This window comes from Tribolium madens, unplaced genomic scaffold, assembly GCF_015345945.1.
Source record: "Tribolium madens isolate multiple individuals breed KSU strain unplaced genomic scaffold, Tmad_KSU_1.1 Scaffold_1;HRSCAF=32;Tcas5.2_LG8, whole genome shotgun sequence".
In the NCBI taxonomy this organism is placed as follows: Eukaryota; Metazoa; Arthropoda; class Insecta; order Coleoptera; family Tenebrionidae; genus Tribolium; species Tribolium madens.
In genome coordinates, this window is record NW_025400984.1 from 2422297 (window position 1) to 2442239 (window position 19943).

At 29.7% G+C, this 19943-nt stretch overlaps 1 protein-coding gene across 4 annotated transcripts in view; it reads right to left on the minus strand.

Moving 5' to 3' along the window:
* The window catches only part of LOC123004242 (myosin heavy chain, non-muscle), a 26671-nt gene extending 12654 nt beyond the window's left edge, over positions 1 to 14017 (minus strand). For 3 of the 4 annotated variants that reach the window (XM_044397406.1, XM_044397405.1, XM_044397404.1), the window contains exon 1: positions 13555 to 14016. In XM_044397406.1, coding sequence (XP_044253341.1) covers positions 13555 to 13908 — 354 coding nt within the window. In that variant the 5' untranslated portion in view covers positions 13909 to 14016. Of the gene's footprint in view, positions 1 to 13554 lie in introns of all 4 variants that reach the window. The other variant, XM_044397407.1, reaches the window with a different exon arrangement.
* Between the last annotated feature and the right edge of the window lie 5926 nt (positions 14018 to 19943).

Consider the following 19943-nt stretch of genomic DNA (forward strand, 5'->3'; position numbering starts at 1 on the left):
CCACTGATGTTTTTAATTTGCTGATTAATCTAATAAAATATTGCAAAAATGATATACTTGCAATATTAATTGTTTCTGGTTCTGAAATCAGATAAATCAACAAAGCCTAGTTAAAATTATTTATAGAAAGTAAAGTTAGTTAATGTAAAAAATAGTCATTAAAATTCGTAACAGCGTGCACACATCAGGTAATAAAAATTCGACATTTTTATGCCATTTTATTTTAGTTGCCATTTCGTTAAAACAAACATTAAAAAAAGTACCTCTAACATAATTTTTTCGCTCCACTTTAACGTTATACCCTGTGACATTTATTTGATCTAATCTACGCTCACAATTCAATTTATCATGGTCATTCCTGTAATTTTTTAATAAAACTATCGTGTTCTTGACCTTGTCAGCAATTTTTAAATAAAATTATCTTCCCTATTAAATTAGGACAAGTTCTGTTGTTTTTTTTTTTTCAAATATATTGTATCCAATTTTTCGCGAGATAAAATGTCTCATGTGTGGGTGTGAATAATGACATGATGAAACTGGAACAGTATGTAGATCTCGTAATTATTTGTTACAAGGTAAGTATTCGATTTTCTGCATAAAATTGTTGTGACTCGTGCCTTGTTAATTCTGTTTTACTAATTAAAATATTTTTCGAACACGCACCGTTTTGTACAAGTAATAAAAATTTAATTGTCCAATCATTGAGTGATTATTATTACTCACAGATTACAACAAATCGGTTTTTCTAAATGAAATTAACAGCAATATAGCAGCAAGAATTCGTCTTCATCAGTTATTTATAAAATGTTTTGACGCATTCTGCTATTAATTTATTAGCACGGTTTACACCCGCGCTTGACATAAACCATTACTTACAGTTTACTGTATATTATTTTTTAGCTTTCATCTTCCGGCAATTTTCAACCCACATTATATGCATTTGCTTAACAACAAAATAACTGACGTTAATAAGAAAAAAATCAATAAATCGTTGTTAACAATTTTATTTATGATTTATTAAGTTTTCGAGTAAAATTTTCCAGCAAGTTCAAATGTATTTCTCTCAAGGTTACTTTCAATATTGTTAATAAATGCGTATTCAGATCGCTCTCAATTACAAATAATAATTATGTACTTCATTAGAAAATGAAGGAATGTTGGTTACATGGTGCCAGACTTCTAGTCTCGTCTCATCATAAGCTATTACTGAATTATGACCTCAAATAAAGCAAATAATTTCATAATTAGGACTAATAAGATTAATCGTTTAAGCTTTTATTAAATTTGAGAATACTTTACAAGAAATTACAAGTATTTGAAACCTTATACCTTATAATAACAATGCTGCATTTCAGTGGATTTCAAAGAATTATATACTAACCAAAAACAATTAGGAAAATATTGACAATTAAAAAATATCGAACTACAAATTAAATTAACTATTAAAGAAAACATGACAAACATGAAAGAATGTACAAAATTATTAGAAAAAGTTGTGATATTGTCATTCTTATAGTGAGAATGCGTTAATTAAAAAATATATTACTTGGTGACCAGTATAATGATTTATATTTACCCACTGTTGACATTCATAAATTTGTATTAATTAAAGAGGCCTAGTTGACGAATTTTCAACAAGTGTTTTTTTTCCTCAGAAGTCTTAATTAAAAATTAAATTGTAAAAATTAGTTTTCACATATTATAGTTATTCAGACATAGCTGACTCACTCTATAAAAACACTAAAGAATTAAAGACTTTTTTTTATATTTGCGACTGAACGTATTATAACAAAAGTTACGATTTTAGTAAAACACAGAAGTCAGTTGTGTTTGTAATTTAAAATTTAAAGTAAGAGTAATAAAAAACAAAGAAAAAAAATTATAACTGAACTTTTAAATTGCACATAAATTAAGCCAACTTATTTTAGAGAATCTTAATCCTAGTATTTCCATACTTCTAAATGTAATATTTTACCAATAATAGAAACTTGTATCAATCATTAATAATGACACTATTTACATAAATAGTAATATTGACATACTAAGGAAATAAGTATGTATAATAATTACAAGTACATAATTACTTAATATAAATTTCATACAATTATCATAAATATGACGTAATTAGTAAGTAATAGATAAATGTCATAATATTATCAAATAATTGTATCAATTGCTATATTATCGATAAATTATCAATCTTCTTTGTTTTGTTTCTAGCAAGCATCTAAAAATAACGATTTTGTAATTAACCGAAACGAACTCATTGAACTTGAATCGATTGTTAAGCTAGACGTTATAAAATGTTATACCTATGTGGAGAATATTTCTGAACGTAAAACTTTCAATTTCATCGTATTTTCATTATTAATTTTTTTGAAAGAAAAAGGAACTACATATTTACGAGGATTGTCTTTTATATTTCGGGAATAAAAAACAAAGAGAAAAAATTAGCCATCGTAGATAGCTTTATTATTTTTCAATATATTCTTCCTAAAGATAAATACACTTCTGCATACGCTTGAACCAATTTTTAAACCACTTTTTCCACTCTGACTGAAGTACTTCCAAAACATGCATTTTGGACGCATCAAGCGACATACTCATTAAATCCATAATTTGTCACCTGTTATATTATGAAAGCTTTTATTTTGAAAAATCGACACGGCCGTTTTTTTGAGCGGTTGCCAAATTATGTGAAATCCAGCACATAAAAATTTTTGACGGCCAACTGTTCACGCAATATTGAATGTATTATTCTAGTCCCACCGATATCCAAAGATGCCTCAATCTCACAGTATGTTACATGACGATATTGCAATATCATTTCACGCACAGAATCAACGTTTTTGAAATAACAACTGATTTTGGACAATCTTCACGAAATTCTTCAATGAGCAAACCACGACCACAATTGAATTTGATATATTACAAATATACAATAATTTTTTATGGTTCTTCAGCGTCAAAATTCGAATTAAGTCCATTGATGCACTGTTGTTAAAATAATTCACGTTGATAACTCAATTTTTTGGCAACATGAAATTTTTAAGGCACTGTAAACAACACCACTGAGCACCACCACCAAGATTGCCGATTCCCGACATACAGGCTGCACCAGAACTCGCGCCCCAGAGAAAAATTTCAAGTAAGATAAGATACCAGAAACATGGAAAAAATGTTTAAAAAATTCTATGTCAAAAAATTTTGACATTTGACTTTTTTTATGTTTATTTAATGATACTGATGACCTTGTATATGTTTTTTTATAATTATTTAATAAAGATACCAAAATTTTGCCAATAAAAGCCACAAGTAACATTAAACAGAGTTACAATTTAGGATACAGCTTTCTTGTTTCCTCTTCTAATAGCCAGTAGTAAAAAAACTTGGAAAATTATTTTTCCAACAGAAATAAATGGAGTCAAATTTAAACTCTCATAACTTCGAAATTTTTATAGGTAGAATTTTTTTAACATTTTTTCTGGGGCGCGAGTTCTGGCGCATCCTGTATAAAACACAACCCTCGTATTTTTCAAATAAATTTTAAAAGTAAATCAACTGCTGTTCATCTGATGTATACAACGTGATTTCCGATTAGAATACTCCACTCACATTTTTTTCTTTCGGAAATCTTAAAGGTGCTCTTTGAGGAATTTATTTTTTTTACAAAATTGTAAATTCAAAAAGATGCATTTTAGCACTAAATATTTGCTAAAATTGTTCTTTACTTTTTTGTTTTTTCCTTTTAACCAAGGTTAATTTGTCTTTCTCGACTTGATAAAAGACTAAGAAAACGACTAAATCTATTATGGCTGTCAAAATTTTTTAGTTTTGAAGCAGTGTCGAAGTTTCATACTCTTGATTTCACCAAGACTAGGCTACAGAAGTGAAATAAATAATTTTCATTGCTAATAAATCATGCAAATGTCCAATTAAGATCATTGTTTCGAATCAAACTGAAATTTTTCAACCCAGAAGCACCATTTATCGCCACGAATCCAAGGTTCTCATCGACATCAACTCAACATAAACAAACATCATTGAGTCAAATTAGCCGTCTCACATTCCCCGACACATTAAATTATTACCATATTCGTCCCACCTCCATATGGTCCGACTCTCCACCATCATCCTCGCTCCCCTATTTGGTCTAATAGAAACCGCGTCACGGCGACGACGTCCACGATCTCGATCGATAATATCGAGAGAAAGTCGTCGCTTTCGACCAGCTGTTCCTTCCAATCGCCCCATGACTCTACTTAATGCCTTTACGTCCCCGCCATGCATCGTGACGCCTCTCTCACCCCCTGATGCAAAATCGACGCGTGTCTTATGAGTGTCATTTCATCGGCGTCGCGATGCCGAACATCGTTTCGCCCACGTGTGCACACTCGAATTGCCCAACATGTGTTTGTATGTTTGTGCAAAAAACAGGCCACCTCGCGGCAATGATGGTGTAATAATTGTTTGCTTTTGGAATGCGACGGCTTTTCGATGATTAAGTCGCGATTGTGACTCACCGGAGGCGACACAACGACCGTTGAGGGAGAGCTCCGCTGGTCTTTATACCATAAATGGACGAAATGGGTTAGAGAGCGGGTCATGGACGGCATCGAGACGAAAGTGAACCGAATTTTATTTTTTCATACTCGAAGCTTGTTAGATTTCGGTTTTGGTATTTATTTTTTAGGGATTTCTGCCTTATATGTACAAATGGGGCAAACGACTGGTCGCTTCCGAGATTGCCTCTTGCGAAATTTTATTGCTTTGGCAAGAAGAAACCATATTTGCTGTATATTCGAATTTGAAACTGCCGACAGTTGTACAGGGTGAATAAAAAGTCTCGGACCATCTCACGGACATCCAACAAAAAAATTGTTTGAGCCCTTTTTCACGGAGTGTAAGCTTTCCAATGGTTAGATATTTGAACCAAGTTTTTGGCCATTCAGATTATGCATTCTTGAATTTAGTAAGCGGAAATAACAGATCTTACAACGTTAAACAGATACCTGTTGAAAACAATCACCAATTTGTCTCTTATGGTGTACAAAACATTTAACAAGTTAGAAAATTTACCAATAAATTAAATCCAACAAAATCGGAAACAAAAGAGCTAAGGTGCCTACATGATAATACGGAAATTGTCAGTTGTTCCATTCTCAGAACCAAAGCTTGAAAAAAATCTGCACTTAGGTCACCATGTATGCACCAGAATTCGCGCCCCAGACAAAAATTTAAAGTAAAATAAAATACCAGGAACATGGAAAAATAGTATATTAAAGAACAAGTTTTATAAGGATTGATTTGGCGCACGAATCCCAAGTTAGAAAACGAGCCGTAGGCGAGTTTTCTATGGGGTGAGTGCGCCAATGCCATTATAAAACGAGTATTTTATGCTATTTTTTCTAATTTATTTTAATTAAAAAAATATATATTTTTGTTGCCTAGAGAATTTTGTGTTAGTTGGTATCGGTTGGTAACACTCGGCGCCCACCTGTTTTTTTGAGTCATTTCTGCCGTCTGTCATTAAAAATAAAATTTACAAATTATTAGTTATTATTATTACAACATAATAATAATAAATAAAATATGAGAAACAGAATTTATTTTGCACTCCGTCCGAAATTCGCGAAATTGCCGTTTTTTTATGTCTATGATACTGATGATCTTGTATATCATAATTATTAAATGTAACACCCAGTATATTATATTTGGATTCCTCATTAAATTGTCTTTTAATAAGCTCACTTATTATTATTTATCAAAAACTTTTGATTTTAGGGAATTTGAAAATAAAATTACACAAAGTAGGCTGTGGAAAAAATAGAACATTTTTATTCATTTTATCAAGACAAGTAAACGATTAATAACGAAAAACTGTTTAACTTTGAACAAAAAAGTGTTATAACGTCTTTAAAAGTAATAAAATTATGGCTTGGGGCGTTTTTTATAATACAGCCTGTATATGTATTGTTTTAGCTGCCAAAACTAACAAGGCAAAAGCCAGAGCAAAATTTCTGATTTCTAGTTTTTTATTGCAACATCTACTACATACTTGTATTTTAAATATTTATTTGACAGTTGCAGACAAAATTCATTATAACTCTCCTTTGAAAATAAAACTAAAAATATAATATTGCATTCTTTCTTAGACATAGTTTATGTTTTATTATCAGGTGAGTAAGAATAGATACAACAAAAATAAGAAACTCGTGAAAATTTAGTGTTATTATTTCGTCCATAGATCGAATTTATTTCTGCAATTAAAACAGACAGATATATGTATTAGAACTTGCAACATCACGCCGCCGTTAGATTAATTCAAATCCAAGAGTTACACTATTAAATTTGTTCGTAATGTCAAAGCAGCTCTTATAACTTCAGTTTTATTGGCAATAATCCAAGGCATTTACAAAGAGTTGAAATTGTTTAGATGTTTGTCTTTGAAACGAAGAAAAAGAATTATTGTTTGACTGAACCATGGAATTAATTGCCTTATTCATTTTAAAAGCGGCTTATAAAGGCAAGTTTTGACATTTTCAACTTTTTTCCCAATTAATACTAAAATTTGTAATTTTTTTCATGGCACAAAACTCAAATCAAACAGTGCATGAAAAATTTGTGGCCAACATATATATGTATTTATTGATTATTTTATATTTCCCAATAGATAAACAGCTAATCTTGACCGCACCCAACAAGCTTTTCCAACAAATGAAAAATAAAGTAACCCACAATAATTTTTATGTATGTTAGTTGTTTGAAACAAACTAATTTATTTCATATTTGAATGTTAACTAGAACAAATTCACGCGACTTTTTATCACACCTATTAATATTTTTAATTATTGTAACCTCAAAAAATATTATATTAAATATTAAGTAAGAGTATCATAAACATGCAGTATTTATTGAAGTGTATGTGTGTCTAATCTTATCTAATCTGGATATACGCCACCATAAATTACATAAATTGACGGTTTCAAGTTTTCCAACATTTTCAAATAAAATTAACTTGTCAATTTAACACCAATTTGAAAAATGACAATTCGCCCTAAAGCTACAATTTAAACAAATAATACCAACATTAAAAACACGCTTTAGGCCAACAATACATCTATCAAAACAATTATACCGTAAATGTCAATTTACGAACAACAAAATTTCAAATCCTTTACAATCGTTACAATTTCCCGGGTCGCTGACATTCCACTGAGGAAAACCAACTAAGAATTGTTGCTTGTTTGCGATGATAAGAACGTGATTTCTTGGTTAGATTATGACTAATTTGGAAATTCTGTTTTCTCAATGAAATAATATTAACACAAGAGGAATGTACGATTAATACGGTGATTGACGCTTTTCTCCTGAACAGAAGTTATGCGACTCCGACAGGGCCGCACCCTAAAAAATATCACCGCGACGATGAAATGTGATTCATCCGGAAGAAAAGAGATTATTGCGACTCATTTTTAACAAAATTAAATTTCTTTACAACATCCCACAAGTATCATTATGCAATTTCCTTTTCCGTTTCTCGCAATCAAATTAAATTAAAATTTATAGGAAACGTAAAATCGTCAAGGTCAATATTGACGCGTTTTTCTTTCGAGGGTACTCTTCTGGATGACTCCTGACGAGAAGTTTGTTACAGGAGAATGAGTCAGAAACCGGAAAACCTTGACATACATGGTTCACTACTCGATTATGGACAGCATTTTTGAACCGACTGTGTTTATGTCGTGTTGTCGCAAAAAGCCACTTTTGGGCCACTGATATTTACGCAAATTAGCCAAAAAATAAGAAATAAAAGTTCCCTAAAAATATATATAATGATCCTAAGTAAGATTTGAAAATCAAAATTGCTAACAAAAACTTTTAGATGAAGAACTTTCATTCTAATTCTCTTAAAGAATAACTCACATTTCACGTAAGTCTTCTTTTTTCGAATTTTTAAAACATAAAACAGCAGACTAAAACCTCCAAAATATATACATATGTATTTAAAAAATTGTGGCATTCCAGCCTTCTTTTTCAGAACATGAATAAAATTTTTTATTCGCAATCACTCTATAAAGAGACTTTATTCCACACTTTAGATGCGTATAAAGTACCACTTTATCTACTGTTAGTAACTAGTGCATCACGTAACAGCTTACTACGTTTAACCGAAAGCACATTTGGAGTGACGTTTAAATGTCAGTTTAATTTTTAATTAAATTTGGAATAATTTGGGCCTGTGATTGTGGATAAAACGTTATATTGCAGTCGTGTGTTAGTCGCGTTTTATCAACTTAAGAAAATTAACCGCTCAAACTGACGTTCTCGCGGTTAAATATTCTTATGTGGATAAAAGGCTATCTAACACACTCTTACAATAAATAACTATAAATTATTTAACTGATTATTATTTCAAAAAGACTTTTTCAACTTAGAAAACCAAAAATCTTCACATATTCCTAAAAATTTCCAAGTCTACGTACACATTTGAATTTTTCTACATTTACATAATCATGTTGTCAAATTGTGATCTCGAAAATGAGAGGTAAAAGTACCCATTTTTAATTAATTTTTATTTCCTCCCATAAACAAACAAACCACAATCTTTGCTTTTTGTCCGATAACAATCGTTCCTCCCACCTTTACGTTCCGCCCCTGTCCCAGCCAACGCCCCCATGAAATCACGTCCCAAATTAATAATTCATCCCAGTAACGACTTAATAGAAAAGAATTCGGTCGGATCAATTGAACTCGTGAACAAAAAAATGAGGTGGTGTAATGACAAAACATTTTAAGTTTTGAAGCACACTGATCCTAGCCGGCTGTGAACATCACATCCCACGCCAACTTCGACCTGTTGAATACATTGGTGTATGGGTCGCCGCTCTGTCAAGGTCGGTAAATTTTAACTGAAATTTTTGAGAAAAATCACAAATAGGAGGAAAATGCAACGTGTGGTCTGCATGAAAAGACGTCATGAGCTAAATTGGCAACCACCTACGTGTTTGTTCTAGGAGTATATACTTTTTATGATCCGTAACGTATTTTCTAAGGTTTATAATAAAGTCATTTATATAAACACATCCAAAACGGTTATTTTCTGATGAATGAATGACAGATTTAATTGAGGCTTGAGCGAGTCTAATACATACCGGGTGAAACCAAGTGTTTTTTTTTCACGAAAAAAATAATTAGTGCAGTTTAAATAAAGAACAATAAAAAGGTGTTCGTTTCTCAAAAATATTTTTTTTCGAAATTTCTTTTAGTTCTCGAGTTCTGCAAAACAATCTTTTTAAAATCTACATAAATGTATATTTGTCATATTTTACATAAAAGATTTCTTTATCAACAGGAAGGAAAAACCGCACGTCATGATATCAGCTCAGCGTCTTTTACCTAGAAACTTTGCGTAACCTTTGTCAAAACCCCCATTATTTATATTGATACTTCTATTTTAAACAAATCCGTCAAGAATAAAAATACCTATGTATTATGTCTCAACGATTTTCTCAAAGTGACATAAATATCTAAAAATGAAAATCGTTTCATGGTTTTTCGCCAGAACAAATACAAACGCTTACTTAACTAGACAAAGTGTCGACGTTTTATAAACAATTTTCATTCAGAATTATGCAAATTGCAACAATGAAATTATTCGAAAACCGCGCTAATAGCTTTGATAATTGAATTGTTGACGGTGTGAAAATAATATTCATAATAAATGCCAACGTCCTATTTTAAAGCAAGTTAAACATAAGCAATCCCTCAAAAATAAAGAGGATCCAAAATAAAATAATTTAATTACATATTTTGGCTCACTTATTTGAAGTAACTAACTACTCCTGAATCTTGATACGAGAGAGAAATTTTCGTTTTCTAATAGAACTTAAACTTCAATAACTGTTAAAAAATAATGTAGGAAGCTGCTACTGATAAATTTAATACCTGTTACCATCTAACAAAATAGTTATTACTAAACGTAATTAAAAGTAGAGTAATAAAAATAAAACATAAATTTTATCAAAAGATAAAGTTTATATTTACAAAATTATAAATAATTAAACATCTACTTAATCATAATTTCTCCAAAAATTATAAAATCGTAAAACTAAAATAGGCAGTCAAAACGTATTAAATTTACCAATAAAAATAAAATGATAAAAATCGATCTTATTACTGAGAAAAATGATAAAATCTATTTTGAGTGAATGTTTTCATCTTATTAAATTGGAACTAATTAAATAATATACGTCAAATACCTATCAACAATAATTGATATCTCTTATTACAAAACCTGGTTAGATGAAAAGATGAAATCTTAATGCAAATAATGAAATGACACGTTTAAAAAATAACAATCATTTTTACTTGCATAACATTACATGAACTTTATTTGAAGTGAAACTGGGTTAAAAGAAAAATCTTAAGGTTTCTTGATGAATAATTCGATTTATAAAACTGAAGAAATGTGGTATCATTCCTTTTCTAAATACATTGTTTATTTCGACAATTTTATTATTTTTTGATGTTTCATAAAAAACTAAATTTAACAAGTTTCTGGTTGTACTGTTTATAAACAAAACCCGCATAAAAACATATTTTTTTTAAATAAATATCTATGTAAATGTGTTTCCATCATAATATACATAAAGGAAAAAGCTACGAGAGTCGCTAATAAAATTTTGAGATGTAAAAATAGCAAATGGCAAAGTTCATCTCACGAGACGAAGGCAAATGCCATTCTAAACAAGTTCCAAATTCAATTTTTTCTAAGACTAAAATTACAGACTAAAGTTTCGAAAAACACTAGTGTAAAAATATCTCGTACTGTGAGCATTATTATGACTATTCTGTAATTAAAAATCAAGAAAGGATATTGTTATTCAATAGCAGTCGTAGAAAAAAGTATGTATTATAATTATTTACATTATAATTTTTTCCTACATCTTTCATAAGTATTCTTAATATCAATTCTTAAAGCATTAACGCCAACATTTTTAATGCATGTCATTTATAATACAAAAAAGCTTCTTTCGATTCAAAATGATGTCTACTCAACTTTTTTTTTACCCTCAGGAAGCTATTTTGTCAAATAGCCATTCCATATACTTGTTTGTGCTCTTGAAAAAAAATCATAATAAATTTTTTGAAAATCATAGTTTGAAATACGTAAGCCTTGTATCTCAAAATTTCTTCAGCAACCCCCGTAGTAAAATTAAAAGGTATACAATGTATAAATTTTTGAAATTATGGTTGATTTAAAAATGTAAAAGAGAATACTTATTATTTTCAATGTAAATATTGTTTTAATAGTCATTTCATTATGGTTAAATTGTAGTAGAGAAGTACTTAACAATTGACTGGGTGTATCTACTGATCTTTATCGCAAGAAACTTGTTGTATACATTACTTAATTTTAAAAATTTCTCAACCACTTTCATTTTTTTTCTTTTATCAACTAATAACATCGAATTTTGATGAGTGATTAATTTTGAATCAATACTGCACATCTATTTTAAAACAAGTTCTCAGTCACCCACAATGATTATTAATTAAATATAAAAAATGCTATAGGTAAAACAATGTAAAATATTAGAGACAAATTTTCGAACATAAAATTAACATCAACATAAAAAGTGTCTAGCCGAACAGGTGTAATATTAACATAAGTAATTACGTTGAGTAAGCTGTCTGGAATTTACCAAGTTATCGAAATTCCATCGACTGTTACTCTCTTATTAAACATTTTTCAGAATTCTACAACCCTCAATAACGAACTAAGTTTGCTGGACAAAAAACTGTAAATAAATGTTTATGATTAATTTAAAATTTGCGTCAGACTAGAAAAGTTAGAAAACCATTAACATTCCTGAAGATAAAACTAATCTACGAACATTCATTGTCGAATATTTTTGACCAAAGTAGTTAAGAAAACAAATAAACTTAAAGCCTATTTTAGTCTATTTCTATGTCAAGAAAATGAACAAAATTTTGGCATAATAAAATAAATGTGTATACTAAAAATTGTTATCAAAAACGTGGCCTAATACAATGATAAAACGGTTTATTTTTACTCTTGAGGTTAATTCTTTGTGTATCCTTCCTCACAAAAAGTGTGGTCAAATTATATTAACCTAAAGTCTTTTTTTTTAATGGAAATTACCAAGTCAAAATTTTGGTGACAAAATTGGCAGCAGCTTGTCTCCATAGCCACAAATTTTGTTTGCTCTTTGTTTTTGTCCCTAGAAGTTTTGTTAAAAAATTATGGTTATGTGTTCAAATTAAGATGTTGTCAAAATTTTGACTTTTATGAATCTTGTGTGCCTGTTTGCTCTTTGAAAGCGCTATAATTGAATACCTGAGGACAGACATCATTACCTAAGGTCTAAAGACAGAATTTAGTGCTTATAATTTTGATAGAAACACACCGGAAAGAAGCAAGTACAATGCTGTGGACAAAAATGAGATTCTTGCAACAAAAACTTAAAAAAAAAGGATGTATATACAGAAAAAAGTTATTTAGCAAAAGGTACAAGTAGGTAATATGATGATTGGCAATAAATTTTGTGTAATTTATTGAAATGAGCTCAAAGGTGATGCATTATATAAATTCTTCTTCAGCTTTAGTTTCAAAATTGTTACTTTTTCAACTCGTTCCTCAAAAACGATGCACAAGACACTAATTTAATTGCGTTCTTTCCGAGGTTCTTTCTCATTCATGTTTATTTTGTATTCTTGTCAATTTCTTGCTAAAAATTGAGAATGTTTAGCAAACCTGCATTACAAATTGCGTCTACATTTTAACGGGCCCTTTTTCTAACTTCCTGCTTGCGAACTATTCGTTTCCAAATTTCGAAAAACTGTTAGTGTACCGAATTTGTTTCTTTTTTGGTGTTTCGTCCCTAAATTGTCTTAGACGATTTTTTGTGTTGACGTTTAATGACATTGTTTTCAAATTAATTCAAAAAAACGGAACTGCCAACTTCTTTTATTAAAATTACCAGGAATGAATTTACTAGTGATGCCAACGTTAATACTGTTTGGCATTTCCATTTAAAAAAAATAGACTTTACGTCTGTCACTATGACAATTTTTAGAAAAAGTAAGTTTACACCCAAAAGCCACAACTGAATTATGAATAGACAAAAATTGAATATTTTTAGTTCTTACTGACTTCTAAACAATGCATTGTTTTGGACTATTTTGTTATCAAATAACCAACTCTGATAAATATCCGGATAAAACTAATCACAAGACGTTAATTTTTTCCATCACCTGACTGAAAAAAATTCAAATTAAAGAGTTTTGCTTGTGCACATAACCTAGCATTAAGCTTTGACATAACCGGTAGTTGCAAAAATATGAATGAGTTGGGAAAACACCCATAGAATGAACCACCATTCTAGGAACCGTCTGTATGAAAAAAGCTGACGTTGGAATCTAAGAACGGGTAAAATTTCACCGGTTTCGGTATCGAATGACTGATTGTGATTTCGGGTCGCCAAAGACAAAGACTTGTCGAAATCCCGTCCCAAAATCCCCAAAACTCACATAAATTAATCCCGAATAGTATCTATCTTTCAAATTGTGCAAGACACAGGCTTCGTTGAGGCAGGTGAGTTCCGCCATGTCCTCGACCTTGTCGAACTTGGGCGGGTTCATCTTCTGGATGTCGTCTCTGGCGACGGTGGTGCGTTTTCCCGTCTCCTGGAGTTCCACTTCGACTTCGTCGCCACGCTCGCCCTTGATGCTGGCGGCGACGAAGCCCTGCGACTCGTGCGGCACCCATACAAGCCGCTTCTGGGTCCATTCGGCCTGGGTGGCCGGGTCGTTGTAGTTGTTCCGGTCCACACAGAGATACTTCAGTTCGGGATCGTAGCGGTCCTTGCTGTCGGCGTCCGCCATGGCCTAAACACTGCACAAAGACAACACTAAAAGCACATCGGGGGCTTACAGGGCTGTTGAACACGACCGGTTGAATGCAATTGCGAGAATGACAGCCGATATCTAAACGGTTACGAAGGCGCGCCTATTTACCGACTGAGCGCGATGCGCAGTACCAACCTCAGGGATTTTAACCGATTTTTCAGGCTGTTTCAACCGTAATTTTCACTCAAAAAGGTAATTATTATCACTCGAAACCTACAATAATTAACATTCCCCAAGTTTTTTTATTACAAAAAACCATAAACTTAAAAATATTAAACAAAACTCGATCGCCAACCTAACAAACTTTAATTTCCAATTTTTAAAAATTGCCTGAAACAAACTTTGTTCTTTTATAACAGAAGAATAAAAACCGGATGATGTAAACACTGGTGACGTCAGCGCGAACATTCAACTATTAACAATTTTAAACTTGAATTAATGGTCATTTTATGGTCATACTTTTGTTAGTCCTTTACATTTTTTAAGTGTATTTTATTTTAAATGACAAAAATAAATTTGAATTTAAAAGATGGTGACAGTTAATTTTCGTTAAAACTCGACTGTGCCATCTATTCGGTTTTATTTGATTTGTTAGGTTTTATAGCCTGGTATTTTGATTTACTGAGGTCAGTGGCGTGCAAAGACATCGGCCTATTAGCGATTATCAAAAAATAATTAAAATACAGATCAAAATTCGTAACAACTTGTATATCTTCTAAACTTTTCAGTATAAACAATTTTTATTAAAAAAAATCGATGAACTATGAACCGACAAACAAATAATGTTTTAAAATTTTTAATTTCAAGGTTTGGTAGAAATTGGAAAAGCCGACAAGAAAAAAAAAGAATCATTTTTTAACTTAAGGTTGAAATTCTGAAAAAATTGTCATAACTTTTTGATCGCCTTAGCAGAAATATATGTATATTAATTTGAAATTTTTTGGCCGTGCCGTTTAAAAATAAACTTTAAAAAACCTCTATTTTTGGCCATTTTATTGTATTATAACAAAACTGTACGGAAGAATTTTTTGATTTATTTTTGGTGTATTGTAGATTTCTTACTTATGTTACTGTATTTTTTTAATGCAATTTAAATAATGTTTTTTTTCATAAAAAATAAAAAGTATTGAATTTTTCAATCCGTTTCAAATATTCAAAATGAGATAAAAACACTTTGTTTGTGAGGTATTTTTTTAATTGTAAAAAAAACCAATTTGTTTACTGTATTTCTTAAAAATCAATTTTTCTTTTTTTCATATGAGAACTTGTTTGAACGGCTTTCCGTCTGTACACAAAATATTTCAAATAAATTTGTTCCCTATAACTTTGTCATTTATCGTTACTACAACCAAAAAATTAATAAACACTAAACAATGGGTGCCTAATTAAAATGTCATTCACAACTACAATTTATTACTGGCGACTCTGTAATAAAATTATTTGCAATTTAAAAATTTTGGACGTCCTGCAATTTTAATTATAAATTTTAACTGCGAAGTAAATCTTTTTATAAAAACGTCTACAATAAAGGCCATTTAAACTTGAATTAATCATAATTTAAGTCTTGTAAAGTTAAATGTGCGCCTGTTAATGTGTATTTTATGTTAATATGCAGGGCAAGTACCGAGAGTCTTGTAGTTTAAATAATAAACAAGAAACGTGATATTTTAAGATTCCGGCTTCCATTTGATACTAATACAACCCGTTATTATTACCTAAAACATAATACAATAAAAACTACATCTCATTGTTAACTCTTCCAAAAGTTTTAAATATTTTTTTTTCTTGGTAGATGATCATGTTGTGTATTTAGCACTTTTGATGATTCATTTATTGATTTTTACAAAATTCGTCATTCTTTCACTTTAAAAAGTAGCAAATGAACTCAATAAGCTACCGTTAACAATACATAACTCATTTGTTTAGTTGGCTATAATGTATTTATGCCTCAATAAAACAAGCTACAATTTCTTTTCATTCATTACACTTATAACAACAACTCCATTAATAAATTACAAGCTTGATTTAGTCACGTTGTTAGAGTCCGTAACCTAATATTGATAGAGTTTCCAAATTTTTATGATAATGTGATAAAATAGAGGAGGTACAAATACGGAAAGTGCGACAATATTGTTTATGGTAAGGTTTATGGCAAATTTACGCAAAACCGGTTAAAATGTTGGTTAAATGATTTATTTAAAAACAGTATTGTTGTTGTAATATTAATGCAACAATGAGTTAATAAATATTCATAATTACTACTTGATGCAATAGGTATTCCTTTTATATCAACATTGTAATTTAAATTGGAGGTTATTGGTCGGTAAATATAAAGACGTTTATACCAGAGGTTAATTTATTGTTTGTATTATGTTTTACGTGCATCGACGAAGTTTATTAACATAAATTTATTAACGAAGATAGTAAAATATTAAGAGTGAATGCTTTGCTTTAATAATGCCCATGAAGATAGTATTATTATTAATACCTACTATGTTTATGCTAATGCTTCAAAGAACTATATAGACACTGTTAAAAATAAAGCAATAATACATAATAATAACAGATTACTTTTTCTTTTTTCTTTATTTTATTTTAATGTTAGATACTATTTGAAAAATTTCACAAAATATGATTAAAGAATCTGTTAGTTACAGTCGACACATGAAACATTAAAAATGAATGCAAAATTGTAAATCGCATGAAATAACCTTCAATTTTCTATCTATAGAAGTGTTTATTTTTGTAGGTATAGATACAACTAAGTTAAATATAGGGTAAATAAATTATTCAAAAACAGATGATAAGGCAAAATTATGTGGGCGACAATATCCGGCATAAACAGGTGTGTAATATGTTTGCAGTAATTGATGGTTAAGCGAAAATTTGTGTCTTATTAATTCTTTATTTTGCAAAAGAATTTAAATTTTATTAAAATATTCGTTTACATAATACTTTTTTTGTTTATTTTTATCCAGTTTCTCAATTATTTTTGTATAAACATACCTACAGTAGCATCGTATTTTTTATTATACTGGGTGATTTGAAGGTATGTACATACAAATATTTTAACAGGTGATAGTAGAGCTCAAAAGAAGTCAAAATAACTAAACTTGCCTTCTCCAAATGTTTATGGTCTAAAAAAAATTTTTTTAATAAATAGTAAGCTTGTTAAAAGACAATTTAATGAAGAATCCAAAAATAATCAAATATACAGGGTGTTCCATTTAAAAAATTGAAATTAATGTCACTTCCGGTTACAGAAAGCAGCATTAATTGAGCATCTATCTCAAACTATAGATGACAATAAACTGTTCAACTTGTTTTAAGAAGTATTGTCATATCTTTAAAAATAATGCAGTTATGGCTTGTCCTAGATTTAGTTTAAATTTACATTACTTTTAAAATTGTAGTTTTACAATCCCCACAAAAAAAAACGTATGAAAAGAAATAAATGCAGGGAACTATTTTTTTTAAAGAGAATATCTTCACTAAAATAATTGAAACGCTCAACAATAATTTGTTTCTCTATAACAATTTTTGAAGATGTATATTTAATATTACTTTTAAGATCGATTTACAGGAAGCAAAAGACATTTTGAAAATTTAGGAAACATCGTAAAGAAATAAAGAAGCTACAGGAAACCATTATTTCACTTCATATTCACATTTTTGTAGAGCGCACTTAAATAATATGTCAGACATAATAAAATTTAATATGAAATACCAGGTGAATAAAAAGTATGGAACCAAACGTTTTTTGCTTAAACTATTTATTTTTTGAAAAAACTAATTGATGAGTGCTAAAGTACTATAAAAATGTGATGATTTAACAAGAATAAAATTTTTCGATATTTCCTTTTATTTTTGAGTTCTACAAAAAAAAAAATACAGGGATGGCAACCCACTAAAAAATCATTTTTCTCATAAAAGCTATACTCTAAGGATTACAACTATCTGCTTTATTTTTAATTTTTACAAAAAAAATTTTTCACATAAATTGCAATTTTGACAAAAAAAAATCGCATAACTCAAAAACAAAACAAAATTTCGTTCTGAAATTACGATCACATTTTTTATATTACTTTAATTTATATTAATTATTATTTTCCGGAGGCAAATGATTAAAAATAAAACCGCTTGGTTCCATACTTTATATTCACCCTGTATGTACCTGCTAAATGGTTGGTTTTATCGTCATTTTGTCAATAAATTTGAGATTTTAATTTGGCAACCATGCTTACAAAATTCAAACCGCACACTTTTTTATTGTAAAACTATTAGGTTTTGGATCTACACCTAGACATTTGTACTTTAATTTTTCAAATAACAAATAAAAAATTTCTGATAGGTAGGTAATATCAGGACCTAATTGTAAGTATTTTTTCTTTCATAACACGCAATTCTATCAGTTATCTCCAAACTTTTTCGACTCGATATAATTAAAAGATAATTTTATTAAGAACAGAATAAAGTTCAATTCCTCGTTTGAAAAGATATTTTCTAATTAATTATGAAAGATATTATAACACATTTTGTTTATTTTAACATATTTTCCTCCAGATATTGATTTATTTAAGGAGCAGCTGTCTGAAATAATTTCTTCAGTGATAAGATAAAAAGTTTATATCTTGTTTTCAAAACAAATTAACTAATTTAATTATACAAATCAATAAAAGTGGACCTTTACTCGTTTAAAAGCGCTTCCTTTTATGGAAGTGAAAATATGTAAAACGTTCCTTGCATCAAAGGTTTACATTTGCTTTTGCCATGAGTCATGTTGTAACAGTTTTGCAGATGGTATTTTATACCAGAGAGAAATGAACGGTTTGATAACGTAAAGCACGTTTCAAATGACTCATTTATTAAAATTTCCTTCCATTATGGTTATTTTCTCTCGTTTGTTTGATGATCTACTACCTCAAATATTTATTTCGATTTGCTGGCCCGTTTGACATATTGCGAAAGTTGCATATGTTGCACTTTAAATTATTCATTACAAACACTTTTTTGCTTTAATGCACTTTTGATGAAGAACGAAATTAATATCTGTTTTAGGTTGTGAGTAAATTTTTCGCCCATAAAAGGATGTTAGAGTCTTTGAATAACAAATTGCTTATTTACAATAAAGTCAAGTAAAACACGCATGTGATCAGTCATACCGACCAATCTTTTGATCGATGCCGATGTTTATCCTTGTCTCTTAAAATTTATGTGTTTATTTATTATTTTATTTGACCAAGTGACATACTACTTGTGTTTCTACGTATGATTTTTGCGTTCGCAGTTTTCGCAATTTGCAATTAATTGATTGACAGCTGTTGAGAGAAATTAGTTTTTTTGTGGGGGAATAAGACAGATAATAATTAATTTATTAATAATAAGATATTTATGCAACCAATTAGGAAATGTCAAACATTGTGTAATGAGTGCGTTTGCGTTTTTTTCCAAACATTTGTAATTTTTGCATTATAATCAAACAATTGGAAATACAAAATTATCTTAATTTTTATTGTAAGAATTTATTCTTAAAATAAAGAAAGAGGAATTGTAAAAAAGATTTCTTCATTTAGACATCACTTAGTGTTTTGGGAGGTTTAGCAAATATGTATTTAAAATAATATGCGCAAATAGTTCCAACCAAAATATTGATATTGAAATATTACCTGCATAAAAAATACACGGAACTTTTTCTAAAAATAATGTTCAAGCACGAACACTGAAATACCGTGTGATCAAAAAAAAAAAAAAAATTAGAGTAGGCGTCGGATAAATTCTACAGTTGGCAACACATTGGCTGGGAATCTGGGCTGGAAATTTTCCACATAAACTGAAAATGACCATTCACCGTTTTCGTCTTGTACAGCATTTTTGTAATAATTTGCAACAATAAAAATTTTCTCCTTTAAAGTGAACATTATTTCACTCAAAATGAATAAAACGCAAACTTGTCAAAGTTTCTGCTGATATTTGATGTCAAAAATCAGGATTGCCATCTGAAGGACTTTAAT